Raw genomic sequence first — 19,870 nt, 5'->3', positions numbered from 1 at the left:
AGAACATTTTATATTCTACTTCCTTTTCAAGTCATGCAAATTTCAGATTATTTCATAGGGCTCAGTATTTTTACATGTCTGAGATACATGTATATTTATCTATTACAGACTTACATCAACCATAACAGCCAGGGCTTTGTTATGATGCTGAAAGTCTGAGTGAAACATCTCATCTTGTAACCATTTAGCCACACAGCTAGACATTTGAGTCTTTAGTTGCTCAATGTATTCATCCCGTGGGGTAGTAAAATTCCACTTTAGCACCTGGAAAAAACAAACAGTGAAAAGTGGCTACAGGGTGTTCAACTGAAATGAGGTAGAGAGCCTTATATAATGCAGCTGCAGGAACAATTTAATAAAATTATTTAAAAATTCAACAATATTCATTTGTAATTAAATATGAATGCAGATTTCAAGATGTCATACTTCTTGAAGCTTAACAACTCTGAAAATCTTATAGGAATACACATTTTTGGAATTCTTTGGTTTTGAGACAGAGTCTCGCCTGTTGCCCGGGCATGGCAGAGTGCAGTGGCACGATCATAGATCACTGTAGCATTAACCTCTCAGGCTCAAGTGATTCTTCTGCCTCAGCCCCCCAAGTAGCTGGGACCACAGGCATGCACCACTATGCCCAGCTAACTAAAAAAAATTTTTTGTAGAGACGAAGTCTCACTATGTTGTCCAGGCTGGTTCTGAATTCCTGGGCTCAGTCAATCTGCTTGCCTCCCAAATTGTTGGGACGACAGGCATGGGTCACTGTGCCTGGCCTTGCAATTCTTACTAAAGAAAAAAAAAAATCAATCCTACATGTAACTATATAACATGGTGGACACTGCTGCCACATCTTTGATAGAGAGAAAATTTGAAATATCTATCAAAATTACGCATATCGTCATTCTAGGAGTTTAATATAGATATACTCACATATGTGTAACAAAGACCTACATTCAAAGATATTCAGAGCAGCACTGTTTGTAATAGTGAAAGACAAGAAACAACCTAAATGTCCAACATAGTGGGATAAGGATAAAGAAAGGTATATACATATAATGCGCCAATACAGTGATACACACATATATACACAGATACGAATGATCTTTCAGGTATTTCAAACATCATTAAAAGAAAATAGTGAGATACAGAACAAACAATATGGCATGTCCCCATCTGTAAAAAAGGAGGGCTATATAAAAATATACATATGATAGTAGAGGTACAAAATATTTCTGGAGTAATACATTGAAAAAATGAGTACTAATATCCTCCCTGTGGAGGGATACTGGAACAGAGACATGCTTTTCATACCATACTTTGCACTTTCTGTACTGCAAATAATTTTTTAAAAAGATTATGCACTTTGAAAACAAATTTAAGTACCTAATGAAATCAAAGCAACATAAGATAAATGACTGAACTAGCCATTTATACAGTCACAAAATCTGCCTTGTAAGGTCTTGAAAAGAAAGATTAATGAAGAAGCTTATATATCCAGTTAATTAAAAAAAAAAAAAATGAATACATTCCATTCTTTGATTTTAAAAATGAAGATACCAAAAAAGCTACGAAATCATTTATTTCTATTTACAGGGAAAAATAGGCAATAACTCTATTCTATAGTTTATTTGTAGGAATTAATACTCCCATAAACTAAAGAATAATATAAATTATAAGCAAAAGAAACACTTAATTCCTATTTCACAATAACATGGATTTCAGACAGCAAAACTACTCTTGAATAACAATACAAGCAAAAATCTCCTGACGATTCTTAATTCTTCCTTACCTTCAATCCTTTTTCATCTTTCATCCTTTGCTCTTTTCCATTCGGAACAACAATAAAAATAGGCCCAGATTTGTCTTCATCCTCCTTTAAGCTGGTTTTGCTTGGCACCTTCTTCCCTTGTGCACTCTACAACCAAGGTTCAGGGAATACTGATTAGCTTGGCCACCTCTCCTTAAGAATATGATGCTGCTGCCCAGTAAAAGGACACCATAGAAAACAGAGACATCTTTCTACATGATATTTCACATGAAAAAAACATGCATCATAGAATCTTGTATGTTTTTGAACAGGTTCTTTAGAAATTTTTCTGAGAATATTCTTAAGTAACTGTTGGTTAGTTCTTGGACTAGCATGTTATGTAGTTGGAAAAGCTGCTATTACTGATCATTAGTCTAGGTCACAAACTTTTTGTTTACTGGATTTTTTTTTTTCTTGAAATCTTCAACATTATAGCCTTCCCTATTAATGACATTCTTTTTTTTTTTTTTTTGAGATGGAGTCTCACTCTGTCGCCCAGGCTGGAGTGCAGTGTCGTGATCTCTGCTTACTGCAATCTCCACCTCCTGGGTTCAAGTGATTCTTCGGACTCAGCCTCCTCAGTAGGTAGGACCATAGGCGCCCACCACCACCCCTGGCTAATTTTTGTATTTTTAGCAGAGACGGGGTTTCACCATATTGTCCAGCTGGTCTCGAGCTCCTGACCTCAAGTGATCCACCCACCTCGGCCATTAATGACATCTTGAATGGCATTTACACATTTCAAAACACTTAGTTTGAAAGCTTTTCTGTTTCTTTCCATTGATATTTAAATGTATCTCTATCATAATAGTATAACTGAAGACCTTTTGAACTTGCTTCTAGAGAAAGTTACAAGAAATGCTTTAAATACTTAAGTCACTAAAGTGGTTTTAAAAAATAATCCAAGATTTAAAATCTTCATATCAGATAGAAAGAAAATAGTAAATAATAGTACACATATTTAAGGTAACATTCAAATTTCTTTACTGGAATCATTATTATTATAAATGTAGCATGTCCACTATTTCTAGTTGGCCAGAATTTCTTTCTAGTATAAACAGTAAAGTCATTCAGACCAAACAAATATGAGATCATTTATATGAAACTGCTTTGTAAGCTTAAAAAGATTGGAAAAAAAAATTACGGCATTAAGAACAGAGTCAAAAATACTGCAAAACACTCGTGATCAAAACTAAAATAAGCACTCGTTAAATCTGGGATGAGGACAGGCAGACAGGAAAAGAACAACATCATTGGATAGTTTAAATTAATTCACTGAGGAGTTAAAGGGCCTGAGCATAGGGAAGAAAAATGGTTAACTGTAATATTTAGAAGAATGGCCCTAGAGTGTATACTCCAAAATGGGGGTGTAATAATACATGTACTGGCTAAAAAATATTCTCACTCTATATTTTTTCATCAATTACAGGAAGTAAATTAAATAATTCTCTATTTAGATTATTAGATTTACTACCCATTGCAGTTTTGCAATTTTCCTTTTGTAAGTATTAGATAATTAACGCTCTGAATGTTTATTAATCTGAATCTTGATAGAGATAATGATAATTTTCTGTGATTTATAAACCTAATTAAATGAAAAAATCACCCAGGGGATAAAGTTGAACATTTGAACACACTGCTTTAAATTGTCCAACTCTCCATGAATACTGAAAGAATTAGTGATGCATCAAAATAAATCCCATTGGGACAAACGGTGTTTCCCTGCAGACTAACTGAAACATCTTCTAGTATGATGACAACAGTGCCAAATTTGAAGGAAGTTGATTTAACTTCCTTTTCTTAAATCCAAACCAACCTAAAGTGTTTATTATGCCAGAGCTACAAATGCTTTCTTTCTCCTTTTTTTTTCCCCCTGAGTCTCGCTCTGTCACCCAGGCTGGAGTGCAATGGTGAGATCTTGGCTCACTGCAACCTCCACCTCCTGGGTTCAAGCGATTCTCCTGCTTCAACTTCCTGAGTAGCTGGGATTACAGGTATTTGCCACCATGCCTGGCTAATTTTTGTATTTTTAGTAGAGACAGGGTTTTGCTATCTTAGCCAGGCTGGTCTCGAACTCCTGACCTCAAGTGATCCGCCTGCCTCGGCCTCCCAAAGTGTTGGGATTACAGGTGTGAGCCACTGCGCCCGGCCCTTTCTTCTTTCAATAAAGTATATCTTTCCCCGAAAATCTACATGAAAGGAAGATGACAGCACCTCTTGAGAGCACGACGTCTCTGTTTTAGGACCTTATTAAAAATGAGCCACAGAAATTTGTATAAATAATTTGATAATATCAATAGCAGTGATGTTCTTTTATATATAATGTGATCCTTCCTAATAGAATGACTCAGTGTATAAAATATATTTAAAAGCAAGTCTACATCAAAGTATACAGAGTTAACATACCTTTGCTTTAGAGGATAATCCTGGAGCTTTGGCCTTTTTTGGATCAGGTTTGGGTTCTGCACTGCTGGAAACAGAATCTTCAGCAGGTGCTTTGAGAAAAATATATATATATATACTATAAACTTTAACTAATATTTTATTTTGGACAGGTTAAATATATGATGATGACAAGGAAGCCTGCAGTCTTAAATGTATCAGTTTATAAGATGTTTTCAGTTAGTTTTTCTTTTTTTTTTAATGAGACAGGATTTTGCTCTATCTCCCAGGCTGGAGTACAGTGGTGCCTTCACGGTGCTCACTGCAGCCTTGACCTCCCAGGCTCAGTGAATTCTCCCATCTCAGCCTCCCTAGTAGCTGGGACTACAGGCCCGTGACACCACACCCAGCTAATTTTCTTTGCATTTTTTGTGGAGACAGGGTTTCGCCATGTTGTCCAGGCTGGTCTCAAATTCCTGGGCTCAAGCAATCCACCCACCTTGGCTTCCCAAAGTGCTGGGATTACAGGCGTGAGCCACTGTGCCTGGGTCAGATTTTTTTTTTCCTAATAATTTTTCTCCCAAAATCTCTCTTTAAGCATAAGAGGGAAATTAATTCAGAAAATCTATATCTCATTTACCAACATTTAAACTGTAGTTTCATTTGTTTGTTTAGAGACAGGGTTTCATGATCAGGGCTCACTGTAGCCTTGACCTCCCTGGCTAAAACAGTCCTCCCACCTCAGCTTCCTGAAGAGCTGGGACTATAGGCGTGTACCACCAAGCCCAACTAATTAAAACAATTTTCTTTTTTTAGAGACAGGGTCGCACTATGTTGCCCAAGCTGGTCTTGACCTCCTTGTTCTCTCAAAGTGGTGGAATTACAGGTGTGAGCCACCATGCCCAGCCCAGACTGATACTTTTTTAAGGGTAAGGACATCTTTGATATTCAGTATCTGCTACATAGCAAGATCCCAATAAAAGTTAAAACTGAATATGTACGTTAATAAAGAGTTTTACACATGTAAATTTTTTTTTTTTTTTTGGAGACTGGTTCTGGCTTTGTCACTCAGGCTGGAGTGCAGTGGTGCGATCGTGGCTCATTGAAGCCTCAACCTCCTGAGCTGAAGTGAGCCTCCCACCTCAGCCTCCTGGGTAGCTGGGGCCACAGGTGTGCGCCACCAAGCCTAGCTAATTTTTGTAATTTTTGTAGAGATGGGGTTTTGCCATGTTGATCAGGCTGTAAAATTTCTAACTTTATAGCATCAACAATTTCTATTCCACTAAATTCAAGAATATTGTTAAGCAGTAAGTCTAAAAATGAATTGGTCACAGGTTATATATTATCGAATTTTATTTATTTTTATTTATTTAGTTTGAGACAGAGTCTTGCTCTGTCCCTCAGGCTGGAGTGCCGTGGTGTGATCTTGGCTTACTGTAACCTCTGCCTCCGGGATTCAAGCGATTCTCCTGCCTCATCCTCCTGAGTAGCTGGGATTACAGGTGTGCACCACCACACCCAGCTAATTTTTGTATTTTTAGTAGAGGTGGGTTTTCTCCATGTTGGCCAGGTTGATCTCAAACTCCTGACCTCAAGTGATCCACTGGCCTCAGCCTCCCAAAGTGCTGGGATTACAAGCATAAGCCACCCAGCCTATTATGGAACTTTAGTATCAGGATAAAGAAATCAAGAATTTTCCCTTAAAGAAGGTTAATAAAGTAGATTAAGCTAGATTCTCCCAATTCCTCTTCTAATTATAGTATCCAGGAGCAGAAAACAGGTTTTCCGTTGTGGAAACCTTAAATGTAGGATGCAACACTTCAGAAAGGACTATTTTGATATGCTATTCCAAAACTCCTTTTGGGGTCAGGTGTGGTGGTTCAAGCCTGTAAGTCCAGCACTTTAGGAGACTGAGATGGGAGGATCGCCTGAGGCCAGGAGTTTGAGACCAGCCTGTGCATCACAGCAAAACCTCATCTCTACAAAAAGTAAAAAATTTAGCCAGCTGTGATGGCGCATGCCTGTAGTCCCAGCAACTTGGGAGGACGAGACACAAGGAACACTTGAGCCCAGGAGTTCGAGGTTGCAGTGAGCTATGATCATGCCACTACACTCCCTCCTGGGTGACAGAGCAAGACCCCAACTCTAAAAACAAAACAAAACAAAAACGAAAAAACCATTTTAGAATTAGAAACCAAATTAGTCACCTTTGTACTTTTAGTACAGTTTCTAGCATAAAATAGGTACTTGACTACTTGACAAGTGTTTGTGAAAGGTAAGTAAGGAGAGAAGGAAGGAGAGCTTGGATCTACGCTGTAAGGAAATGTGATTTAAAAAAGACAAGGCTGAATGTCTTTTTAGAGTTCCTCAGGGCTATTTCCTTCCCCTTTAACCCTCTTAAGATAGAGTTACCTGATGCAGGCTGGAATTTGGCTGGAGCAGACCCTCCCATTGGTTTAGAAGTTGCTTTAGCGGGGGGAGCAGGCTTGGCTGGCATGTTAGCTTTGGCTTTCTCTAGCATGGCCAATACCTGATCTTTAGAAGTTGGCTAGAGAGACAAAATAACATAAAAAGTGAGAGGTCACATAAATGATAAAGTCATACAAAGCTTATGAACAAATCCTCTGTCAAACAAATGACTGAGCTCCTGGTTTTGAAATGCCACTGAAGTAAGGGAGGCAGCACATGGTGTCAGAAGTCACACACATTATGAAGTCATACTAAGGTAGGTATCATTCTAGAAAGTCACAGTTTTCACCCCTGTGAAGTCAGCAGATTTTTACTTCTACACTGCTTAATATTTTATTTTTGCTTGTTATGGTTTCAAATTGAGACTCACAGGAAGTAATACGGTTTTTTGCTCATATAAATTCATGTTTTATATATATATATTTTTTGAGATGGAGTTTCGCTCGTTGCCCAGGCTGGAGTGCAGTGGCACGATCTCAGCTCATTGCAACCTCTGCCTCCTGGGTTCATGCAATTCTCCTGCCTCAGCCTCCCAAGTAGCTAGGATTACAGGCATGTGCCACCAAACCCGGCTAATTTTTTTGAAGAGATGGGGTTTCACCATGTTGGCCAGGCTGGCCTTGAACTCCTGACCTCATGATCTGCCTGCCTCGGCCTCCCAAAGTGTTGGGATTACAGGCGTGAGCCACCGTGCCTGGCCCATGTTAAATGTATTTTTTAATAGCTTTTAACAGCAGTAGCAGCAACAAGAAGTAGTACCTTTAGTTTCCCAGTAGCCTTGGCCATTTTTTCATATCCTAAATGCATCATGAAGAATGGCAAAGCATCTTGGGCCTTCTTTCGCACATCTCCATTTCGATCTTCTAGGCAAGAGTAGAGATGAGGAACACAAAGGATAAGGTCTGTAGGGGTGGAACGAAGAGTAGGTAGTTTCTCAGCCAGCCAGCCCAGAAGCTGCCAAAAGAAATAAAGACTAGTTACACACTTCATTAGTTTCAAGCGATGAATTAGCTTTCACACTATAACTTTTCAATATGAAATCAGTACTTTTCATAATTCAAGAACTGTGCTATATTTAAATAATATATTCAGTGATGACAATCATCTTTAAGATAAGGACACATTTCTTTGGACTGTATTTGGGTATTAAATTATAAAGCTTTAATAGTTCTTAATACATCTTAAAGATGAAAAGGTTTGACTTATCTCCCTTTAGTTCTGAAAAATATTTAGCTAGAAGACCCAAAGCACTTATTGTGATCAGAAGGTTACAAATTTTACCAAGACTTCTATTTTTTGCCTTATGTTGACATTTTTTTCTATATATCCCTAAAATAGTTCATATTTGTATTTTTCATTTTTGAGACAGGGTTTCACTCCCATCACCCAGGCTGAAGGGCAAAGGCATAATCTTGGCTCGCAGGCCAGTGGGATTGACTTTAGTCATGCAGCGTAATTCCTTGGAGATTTATCTGAATTGTTGCATTTACCAGCAGTTTGTTCTTAATTGCAAAATAGTATTCCATGTATGGATATACAAGAGATTTGTTTAACCATTCACCTATTGAAAGGTATCTGAACTGTTTCTAGTTTTTGGCTATTATGCAGTAAAATTCTCTACCCTTGAGCTATAATCCCAGTTTTTGGCTACTATGATTGAAGTTGCTATGAATATTTGTACATAGATTTTTGTATGGACATAAATTTTCATTTTTCTGAAATAAATGTCCAAGAGTGCAATTGCTGGCTCATATAGTAACTGCATGTTTCGTTTTTTTTTTTTTTTTTTGGAGACAGAGTCTCGCTCTGTGGCCCAGGCGGGAGTGCAGTGGCCGGATCTCAGCTCACTGCAAGCTCCGCCTCCCGGGTTTACGCCATTCTCCTGCCTCAGCCTCCCGAGTAGCTGGGACTACAGGCGCCCGCCACCTCGCCCGGCTAGTTTTTTGTATTTTTTAGTAGAGACGGGGTTTCACTGTGTTAGCCAGGATGGTCTCGATCTCCTGACCTCGTGATCCGCCCGTCTTGGCCTCCCAAAGTGCTGGAATTACAGGCTTGAGCCACCACGCCCAGCCGCATGTTTCGTTTATAAGAAAATGCCACACTGTTTCCTGAAGTGGCTGTACCATTTTACATTCTCAGCAGCAATGCATAACTATTTAGGTTTCTCCAGCATTTCACATTACCATTATTTTTAATTTTAGCAATTCTGATGATTGTATAGTGATATTTCATCATAGTTTTAATTTGCATTTCCCTGGTTGCTAATAACACTGAGCATTTTTTTGTTTTGTTTTTTTCTGAGATGGAGTCTTGCTCTCGTCACCCAGGCTGGAGTGCAATGGCACGACCTCAGCTCATTGCAACTTCCGCCTCCCACATGCAAGCAATTCTCCTGCTTCAGCCTCCTAAGTAGCTGGGATTACAGGTGCCCGCCACCACACCTGGCTAATTTTTGTATTTTTAGTAGAGACGGGATTTCTCCATGCTGGCCAGGCTGGTCTCAAACTCCTGACCTGGTGATCCGTCTGCCTTGGCCTCCCAAAGCGCTGGGATTACAGGCGTGAGCCACCGCGCAAGGCCAACACTGAGCATCTTTCATTGGCTTATTTGCCATCTGTGTATCCTCTCCAGTGAAACATTTGTTCGTGTCTTTTGTCCCATTTTCTATTTAAAAAAAAATTTTCCCCTAAAACAGGCTTGGCCATGGATACCCATTTTCTGATTTTTCTGTTGTTGTTACTATTGAGTTTTCAGAGTTCTTTGTATATTCTAGATATCGGTCCTTTATTGGATACTGGCTTACAAATCTTTTCTGTTGTTCTGTAGCTTGTTTTATTATTTTCATGTGGTTTTTTTGCAGAGTAAAAGTTTTTATTTTTCACGTAGTCCAATTTATCAACTTGACTTTTATGGATTATGGTTTTGTGTTTAAGTCTAAGAATTCTTTGCCAGCCTTACATCCTGGAGATTTTCTAGTTTGCACTTAAAAGTTCAATAGTTTTATGTTTTACATTTAAGTCCATAATCTGTTTTGAGACAGTGAGGTTTAGGGTGAGGTTCATTTTTTTGTTTACGGATGTTCAATTGCTCCAGAATCATTTGTTGAAAAGACTATACTTCCTCCATTGAATCAGTCTGTAGCTTTGTAAAAAATTAGTTGATCATACTAGTGTGGGTCTATTTCTGGGTTCTTTCTGTTGTTCCAATGATCTATGTGTCTATCTCCACCCCATTCTCCTACTACCACTATCACAGTGTCTTGATTACATTAGCAATATAGTAAGCTAATTGTAAAGTGATTCCTCCTTTTTTTGTTTGTTTGTTTGTTTTTGAGATGGAGTCTTGCTCTGTCACTCAGGCTGGAGTGCAGTGGTGCGATCTTGGCTTACTGCAACCTCTGCCTCCCGGGTTCAAGTGATTCTCCCGCCTCAGCCTCTAGAGTGCTGGGACTACAGGCGCATGCCACCACGCCCAGCTAATTTTTGTATTTTTGGTAGAGATGGGGTTTCACCATGTTTGCCAGGATGGTCTCGAGCTCTTGACCTCATGATCTGCCTGCCGTGGCCTTCCAAAGTGCTGGGATTACAGGCATGAGCCACCATGCCTGGCCCTCACCATTAAGTTTCATGTTATCTATAGAGGTTGTTATGCAGATGCTTATATCAAGTTGAGGTAATTCTCTTTCATTACTAACTTGCTGAGAGTTTTTAATCATGAACGCATGTTGGATATGTCAAATGCCTTTTTTGCATCAATTGATACAATCACGAATTTTGTTATTCTGTTGTTATGATTACTCTGATGGATTTCTGAATGATTTTTTTTTTTTTTTTTTTGAGACAGAGTTTTGCTTTTGTCGTCCAGGCTGGAGTGCAATGACGTGATCTCGGCTCACTGCAACCTCCGCCTCCCGGGTTCAAGTGATTCTCCTGTCTCAGCCTCCCAAGTAGCTGGGATTAGAGGCACCCACCACCACGCCTGGCTAATTTTTCTTTTTTCTTTTCTTTTCTTTTTTTTTTTTTGAGATGGAGTCTTGCTCTGTCGCCCGGGCTGGAGTGCAGTGGCCGGATCTCAGCTCACTGCAAGCTCCACCTCCTGGGTTCACGCCATTCTCCTGCCTCAGCCTCCCGAGTAGCTGGGACTACAGGCGCCCGCCACCTCGCCCAGCTAGTTTTTTGTATTTTTTAGTAGAGACGGGGTTTCACCGTGTTCGCCAGGATGGTCTCGATCTCCTGACCTCGTGATCCGCCCGTCTCAGCCTCCCAAAGTGCTGGGATTACAGGCTTGAGCCACCACGCCCGGCCGCTAATTTTTCTATTTTTGGCAGAGACGGGGTTTCATCGTGTTGGCCAGACTGGTCTCGAACTCCTGATCTCAGGTGATCTACCCACCTTGGCCTCCCAGAGTGCTGGGATTACAGGCGTGAGCCACTGCAACTGGCCTATTTTTTTTTTTTTTTTTTTGAGATGAAATCTTGCTCTATTACCCAGGCTGGAGTGCAGTGGCGTGATCTCAGCTCACTGCAACCTCTGCCTCCTGGATTCAAGCGATTCTCCTGCCTCAGCCTCCCAAGTAGCTGGGATTATAGGCCCGCACCACCACACCCAGCTAATTTTTTGTATTTTTAGTAGAGATGGGGTTTCACCATGTAGGGCAGGCTGGTCTCCAACTCCTGACCTCAAGTGATCTGCTCGCCTCGGCCTCCCAAAGTGCTGGGATTACAGGCATGAGTCATTGCACCCAGCCTCTATTTTTATGTTCTGATTAAAACCTCTGATTTTCATAAGAGCTATTTATGACAAACCCACAGTCAATATTACACTGAATGGGCAAAAGCTGCATGGATTTCCTTTGAAAAACCAGCATAAGACAAGGATGCCCTCTCTCACCACTCCTATTCAACATAGTATTGGAAGTTCTAGCCAGGGCAATCAGGCAAGAGAAAGAAATAACGGTATTCAAATAGGAAGAGAGGAAGTCAAATTATCTCTGTTTGCAGATGAACATGATTGTATATTTCCAAAACCCCATCCTCTCAGCCCAAAAACTCCTTAAGCTGATAAGCAACTTCAGCAAAGTCTCAGGATACAAAATCAATGTGCAAAAATCACAAGCATTCCTATACACCAATAATGGACAGAAAGCCAAATCATGAGCAAACTCCCATTCACAATTGCTACAAAGAGAATAAAATACCTAGGAATACCTCTTCAAGGAGAACTACAAACCACTAATCAACGAAATAAGAGAGGACACAAACAAATTGAAGAACATTCCATGCTCATGGATAGGAATAATCAGTCTCATGAAAATGGCCATATTGTCTGAAGTAATTTATAGATTCAATGCTATTCCCATCAAGCTACCATTGACTCTCTTCACAGAATTAGAAAAAAACTACTTTAAATTTCATATGGAACCCAAAAAGAGCCTGTATAGCCAAGACTATCCTAAGTAAAAAGAACAAAGCTGGAGGCATCATGCTACCTGACTTCAAACTATACTACAAGGCTACAGTAACAAAAACAGCATGGTACTGGTACCAAAACAGATATATAGACCAATGGAACACAACAGAGGCCTCAGAAATAATAGCACACATCTACAACCATATGATCTCTGACAAACCTAACAAAAACAAGCAATGGGGAAAGGATTCACTATTTAAAAAATGGTATTGGGAAAACTGGCTAGCCATATGCAGAAAATTGAAACTGGACCCTTTCCTTATACTTATACAAAAATTAACTCAAGATGGATTAAAGATTTAAACCTAAGATCTCAAACCATAAAAATCCTAGAAGAAAACCTAGAATACCATTTAGTACATAGGCATGGGCAAACACTTCATGACTAAAACACCAAAAGCAATGGCAACAAAAGCCAGAATTGACAAATGGAATCTAATTAAACTAAAGAGTTCCTGCACAGCAAAAGAAACTATCATCAGAGTTAACAGGCAACCTACTGAATGAGAGAAAATTTTTGCAATCTATCCATCTGACAAAGGGCTAATATCCAGAATCTACAAGGAACTTAAACAAATTTACAAGAAAAAAACAAATAACCCCATCAAAAAGTGGGCAAAGGATATGAACAGAAATTTTCAAAAGAAGACATTTATGTGGCCAAAAAACATACCAAAAAAAGATCATCACTGGTCATTAGAGAAATGCAAATCAAAACACAATGAGATACCATCTCACGCCAGTTAGAATGGTGATCATTAAAAAGTCAGGAAACAACAGATGCTGGAGAGGATGTGGAGAAATAGGAACCACTTTTACACTGTTGGTTGGAGTGTAAATGAGTTCAACCATTGTGGAAGACCATTGTGGCAATTCCTCAAGGATCCAGAACTAGAAATACCATTTGACCCAGTAATCCCATTACTGGGTACTACCTAAAGGATTATAAATCATTCTACTATAAAGACACATGCATATGTATGTTTACTGCAGCACTATTCACAATAGCAAAGACTTAGAACCAACCCAAATGCCCATCATGTTAGACTGCATAAAGAAAATGTGGCACATATACACCATGGAATACTATGCAGCCATAAAAAAAGATTGAGTTCATGTCCTTTGCAGGGACATGGATGAAGCTGGAAACCATCATTCTCAGCAAACTAACATAGGAACAGAAAACCAAACACTGCAATTTCTCACTCGTAAGTGGGAGTTGAACAATGAGAACATTCGGGCATAGGGAGGGGAACACCACACACTGGGGCCTATCGGGGGTTGGGGGGACAAGGGGAGGGACAGCATTAGGAGAAATACCTAATGAAGATGACGGGTTGATGGATGCAGCAAACCACCATGGCACATGTATACCTATGTAACAAACCTGCACGTTCTGCACATGTATCCCAGAACGTAAAGGATAATTAAAAAAACAAAAAACACAAAACCTCTGATTTTACCATTTAAATGTTTAAGAAAAGGGAAAAATTCCACAAAAAGCCTAGTCCTCTAGAAAGTGTTATTGATAAAGAAGCATGTGAAAGGAAGAAAATGGAAGCACATGAATACAAAGGCCCCAGGAATGTGGTTTCATTTTATTAACTGTTTTATAATGAAACTCATTCTAACCATAAATGCGTATTTATCAGACAGGCCCAAGCCCCTGTGGAAGTAAATGACATGAGTAATGCACATGATTAATTTATGATACTAACCTCTTGCCTCAAGAAAGGATTCTCCTTTTTGAGCTCTTCAGAAAGATCTTCTCCTTCCAGCCATTCCTTCATGCCAGTCTGTTCTGCCCAAGCATTTACAGTCGCAAGGGCAGCAGCTCGAACATTGTTCTAAATGGAGAAGATAATCAGCAAAAATAATATGTACCACAGTTTGGAGGTAGGGGGTAATCACTGTTGCTTTATGAACATGAACAATGGAGGGTTCTCTAAGGCCCACATGAACATACATGAAGCCATCTTCTCTAAAACAGAAACTAGTTCTATGATTGTACTAAAACTAAAGTAAAGTAGAAATATAAAACTCCAAATTGTAAAACTTGTGTACTCAGTTACTTGTTTACTCAGGCAAAACAGTGAGTGATCTGAGCATAAAATATCATGTAAGAATAAACTCTTATATTTTGCTTCCTGAAAAGCTGGGGGCATTTACGTCCATGTCTGTCTGCTAAAGAATGAAATTCTAGGCCAGGCGCGGTGGCTCAAGCCTGTAATCCCAGCACTTTGGGAGGCCGAGATGGGCGGATCATGAGGTCAGGAGTTCGAGACCATCCTGGCTAATACGGTGAAACCCCGTCTCTACTAAAAAAATACAAAAAACTAGCCGGGCGACGAGGCGGGCACCTGTAGTCCCAGCTACTCGGGAGGCTGAGACAGGAGAATGGCGTGAACCCGGGAGGCGGAGCTTGCAGTGAGCTGAGATCCGGCCACTGCGCTCTAGCCTGGGCTACAGAGCGAGACTCCATCTCAAAAAAAAAAAAAAAAAAAAAAAAAAAAGAATGAAATTCTAAATGTTAAAGACATCATAATGGTTAAGACTGAAATTGCTAATAAACTGACTGAAAATTAGTTATGTTTTTATATTAATTTACATTAATATTAAAATAGCACAAATTATATTAAATAAAGTTTCTCAAGTTAAATAAATTATACAACATTATATTCAAATATTTAGTCTAGGGCTAAACATTGTAACCTTCAATGATATTTCAGTGACTTCTAGGACTATGAAACTACAAATATCTTGCTGAGCTACTAGAAGATCCCACTCTAATAGTTCAGAAAAATAAAAGTAGAAAATAACTTAATGAACTCCAAATTCACGTATTTATTCACTATAGCAAAATGTTACACAATTATGTTATAATCATAATAGCAACCATTTGTTCTGTGCATACTATATGAAACAGGCACAATAAAATGTATCTTACATACAGACTCATTTAATTCTGTCAGAAAGAAATTTCACAGATAAAGAAAATGACCCTCAAAGAAGATAGCTTATCTAAAAGTCACAAAACTAGTAAGTGATATCTGGTCACCTTAATCCTGCCTGGAAGATAAAAACGTTTACTGTTTTTCTTCTAATATTTTCATCTTTATAAAGTTTATAAGGTCTTTACATTACTCTAAAACGAGAATTATCTTTAACCCAAGAATATGGCTGGCCTATTCCAGAATAGAGCCGTGGTGAAAAGAGTTAGGTTTACCTTGCTGTCTCCAAGGACTGTGATGATAGGGATGCCTAAATTTTTTACATGTTGCTTAATATTTGGGCCCATGGCTACTGCCAGTTGTTGCAGGATATTCAATGTTTGCTGTACCTGAGTGGAAAGAGCCAATACTTTATGTTGAAACCATAAGCAAGTTGTGTGCAAACTTCCGTAAATTTGCTGCTATACTGTCAATACAGCAGGATATTTCTGGCCTACTCAAGAGACAGAGACATTGGCTTGTCATGCTATTCTACTTAGATTATTCTAATTATTTTTTAGGCAGTGGCCTCTCTTTTTATCATCAGTTCATAAAACTAGATTATCAGAATTTTAGACCAGAGATTATGGTACTTTACAACTTTAAGGTAAAACCTAGTTTATGGAAATCCTGATATAAAAATCCACATTTAAAAACAAGAAATTATTATGTTTATGTACATTACAAGCAGTTTTATACAAATATATTCAATACTGGATTTCTGCAAAAAGCAAATTCTGAGACTCATAAAAATTTGATGAATAAATCTGCCAACTGCCATCATATCTTGAGATACACTTAATAAATTAAAGGCAGCTATTTCTAGTTCAATGCAAAGAAAGTAATCACTTATTTTTTGCTAGTGAAGGCTACACTGAAAAGGTAACTCCTGCAGCAGCGGGGAGGGAAGATAAAAAGAATAGCCATATGCTCTACATACCAAGATTTTATTTGAATCATTAAGTCGACCCTTCAAGGCAGTTGGAAGTTCACCTATATTCGGTTGGATAAATTTTGCTTCATTGATAATACCTGCCACTTCATCAAGGCCTTCTTTCCTAATCTTCCAATTCTTATCACCAATCTTAGTTACCAACTCTGAAGTGATTTTATCACTGAAAAACAGAAAATAACCTTTAATTCCAGACTCCAAAAAAATGATGATATCACATAAGTTCCCCTCACTGAATTCAAAAAGAACATTCAGAATTCAACACAATGAATGAAATCAACCATTTCAGAGACTGGAACCTACCTGATCTCCGTCCTCGGCAAAAGATCAACGACATCATTGCTCCCATCATCTGGTTCATCTCCATCTTCTCCTTCATCTGTACCACTTGTGCTATGCTTGGAAATTCCTCTGGTTGGAGCAGGTGGGCTTTGTCCCTGCATCTATACACAAATGAATGAGTAAGGGTAATGAAATTTATATAGGATATGAGAACAAATAAATTAGAGAGGGTGCCCGTGTCAAACTCTCATTCCTTTATAATACCTATTTACACAGTAGGTAATTTGACTGCTACCTAGATTACAATTTTGAGACTATATGTCAAAACGTATTTTTATACAAAACCTACTAGAAGGCAGGGTGTGGTGGCTCACACTTATAATCCCAGTACTTTGGGAGGCCAAGGTGGGTGGATCATCTGAGGTCAGGAGTTCGAGACCAGCCTGGCTGACATGGTGAAACCTCATCTATACTAAAAATACAAAAATTGGCTGGGCGCGGTGGCTCAAGCCTGTAATCCCAGCACTTTGGGAGGCCGAGATGGGTGGATCACGAGGTCAGGAGATCGAGACCTCCCTGGCTAACATGGTGAAACCCCATCTCTACTAAAAAAAAAAAAATACAAAAAACTAGCCGGGCGAGGTGGCGGGCGCCTGTAGTCCCAGCTACTCGGGAGGCTGAGGCAGAAGAATGGCGTAAACCCAGGAGGCGAAGCTTGCAGTGAGCTGAGACCGGCCACTGCACTCCAGCCCAGGCAACAGAGCGGCGAGACTCCATCTCAAAAAAAAAAAAAAAATACAAAAATTAGCAGGGCGTGGTGGTGCACACCTGTGGTCCTAGTTACTCGAGAGGCTGATGCAGGATAATCACTTGAACCCAGGAGGAATAGGTTGCAGTGAGCTGAGATTGCCCACTGCACTCCAGCCTGGGTGACAGAGCCAGATTCTGTCTCAAAAACAAAACAAAACAAAACAAAACATTCCCTCAAAACGCGTTAGAATTATGAAGCTGTCTTTTGACTTATATACTCAAGACAATACAGAGCAAGTGTACCAACACTCAGCAATTTCAGTTAGAAATATTATTTGAGGAGGGTCTTTTTTTTTTTAAGACGGAATCTTGCTCTGTCGCCCAGGCTGGAGTGCAGTGGCGTGATCTCAGCTTACTGCAAGCTCCGCCTCCCGGGTTCACACCATTCTCCTGCCTCAGCCTCCCCAGTAGCTGGGGCTACAAGCGCCCACCACCATGCCCGGCTAATTTTTTGTATTTTTAGTAAAGACGGGGTTTCACTGTGTTAGCCAGGATGGTCTCCATCTCCTGACCTCATGATCCGCCCACCTCGGCCTCCCAAAGTGCTGCGATTACAGGCATGAGACACCGCACCCGGCCGAGGAGGGTCAAGTTTTTAAATTTATGTTTTTATTTTAAATTTTTCAAAAATGTTATATTTGGCCAGGAGCAGTGACTCACGCCTGTAATCCCAACACTTTGGGAGGCTGAGGTGGGAGGAGTGCTTGAGCCCAGGAGCTCAAGACCATCCTGGGCAACAAAGGGAGACCCTGTCTCTACAAAAAATTTTAAAAATTAGCTGAGCATGATGGCATGTGGTTCCAGCAACTTGGGAGCTAAGGCAGGAGGACCACTTGAGCCTGGGAGGTTGAGGCTGCAGTGGGACATGATTGTGCCAATGCACTCCAGCCTGGGTGACAGAGTAAGACCCTGTCTCTAAACAAAATTAAATAAAATGTTATATTTAATGTACTTTTTGACCAGGTAATACATTTACAACGTTTGACATTGTATCAAAGAACATAAAGAGGCCGGGCGCGGTGGCTCAAGCCTGTAATCCCAGCACTTTGGGAGGCCGAGACGGGCGGATCACAAGGTCAGGAGATCGAGACCATCCTGGCTAACACGGTGAAACCCCGTCTCCACTAAAAAATACAAAAAACTAGCCGGGCGAGGTGGCGGGCGCCTGTAGTCCCAGCTACTCGGGAGGCTGAGGCAGGAGAATGGCGTAAACCCGGGAGGCAGAGCTTGCAGTGAGCTGAGATCCGGCCACTGCACTCCAGCCTGGGCGACAGAGCGAGACTCCGTCTCAAAAAAAAAAAAAAAAAAGAACATAAAGAGAAAAATCTCCCAGTCTATACCATAGCTACCTAGTTATTTTCCTCATAGATAAAAATCATCCGTTGGTTGTGGTGGCTAACACCTGTAATCACAGCATTTTGGGAGGCCAAGAGTGGCAGGTCACCAGAGGTCAGGAGTTTGAGACCAGCCTAGCCAACATGGTGAAACCTCATATCTACTAAAAATACAACAATTAGCCTGGCATGGTGGTGCATGCCTGTAATCCCAGCTTCCCATCTGAGGAGGCTGAGGCAGGAGAATTGCTTGAACCTGGAAGGTAGAGGTTGGAATAAGCCCAGGAAGCACCACTGTACTCAAGCCTGGGCAACAAGAGCGAAATTCCATCTCAAAACAAACAAACAAATAAACAAACAAACAAAACAGACAAACAAAAAAAAAAAATTTTTTTTTTTCTTTTTGAGACAGAGTCCTGCTCTGTCACCCAGACTGGAGTGCAGTGGCATGATCTTGGCTCACTGCAACCTATGTCTCCCGGGTTCAAGTGATTCTTATGCCTCAGCCTCCTAAGTAGCTGGATTCCAGGGCATACCACCACACTCGGCTGAATTTTTTTTTTTTTTTGAGACAGAGTCTCGTTCTCCCGCCCAGGCTGGAGTGCAGTGGGGCAATCTCGGCTCACTTCAAGCTCCATCTCCCGGGTTCACGCCACTCTCCTCCCGAGTAGCTGGGACTACAGGTGCCTGCCACCAGGCCTGGCTAATTTTTTGTATTTTTAGTAGAGATAGGGTTTCGGCATGTTAGCCAGGATGGTCTCGATCTCCTGAACTCGTGATCCACCCACCTCGGCCTCCCAAAGTGCTGGGATTACAGGTGTGAGCCACGGCGCCCAGCCACTCGGCTGATTTTTGTATTTTTAGTAGAGATGGAGTTTCGCCATATTGGCCAGGCTGGTCTCCAACTCCTGACCTCAACTGATCTGCCTGCCTCAGCCTCCCAAAGTGATGGGATTATAGGCATGAGCCACCAAGCCCGGCCAAAATCATCAATTTCTTATGAACTCTTCCAGGGATACTTTATTGTGCATAAAAGCAAATACATATTCTTCATTCCAGAAAGACAGAGTCTCAGTATGTTGCCCAGGCTGGCATGCAGTGGCTATTCTAATTGTGATCCCACTACTGATTTGCATGGGAGTTTTGATGTGCTCTGTTTCTTTTTTTTTTTTTTTCTTTTTCTTTTGAGAAAAGGTCTGTCTCTGTGGCCTAGGCTCAAGTACAGTGGTACAAACATGGTTCATTGGAGCCTCAACCTGCTGGGCTCAGGTGATCCTCCCACCTTGGCCTCCTTTGTAGCTGGGACCACGGGCATGTGCCACTATGCCTGGCTTATTTATTTATTTATTTATTTATTTATTTATTTATTTATTTATTTA

The 19,870-nt window shown here is 40.3% G+C and overlaps 1 protein-coding gene across 4 annotated transcripts in view; it reads right to left on the bottom strand.

The window, feature by feature from the left end:
• CKAP5 (cytoskeleton associated protein 5) overlaps window positions 1-19,870 on the bottom strand; it is a 101,141-nt gene that overhangs the window by 20,291 nt on the left and 60,980 nt on the right. For all 4 annotated transcript variants that reach the window (XM_023215693.2, XM_023215696.2, XM_023215695.2 and 1 more), the window contains exons 21-29: window positions 16,369-16,508; window positions 16,054-16,228; window positions 15,350-15,463; window positions 13,842-13,970; window positions 7,415-7,609; window positions 6,599-6,734; window positions 4,211-4,299; window positions 1,787-1,912; window positions 115-264 (exon numbers count right to left, since the gene is read on the bottom strand). In XM_023215693.2, the coding sequence (XP_023071461.2) occupies window positions 115-264; window positions 1,787-1,912; window positions 4,211-4,299; window positions 6,599-6,734; window positions 7,415-7,609; window positions 13,842-13,970; window positions 15,350-15,463; window positions 16,054-16,228; window positions 16,369-16,508 (1,254 nt within the window). The remainder of the gene's footprint in view (window positions 1-114; window positions 265-1,786; window positions 1,913-4,210; window positions 4,300-6,598; window positions 6,735-7,414; window positions 7,610-13,841; window positions 13,971-15,349; window positions 15,464-16,053; window positions 16,229-16,368; window positions 16,509-19,870) is intronic.

Source organism: Piliocolobus tephrosceles, chromosome 13 (genome assembly GCF_002776525.5).
Source record: "Piliocolobus tephrosceles isolate RC106 chromosome 13, ASM277652v3, whole genome shotgun sequence".
NCBI lineage: Eukaryota > Metazoa > Chordata > Mammalia > Primates > Cercopithecidae > Piliocolobus > Piliocolobus tephrosceles.
Note: the sequence above shows the minus strand (reverse complement) of the source record. Positions and strands in the feature narration are given on the sequence as shown.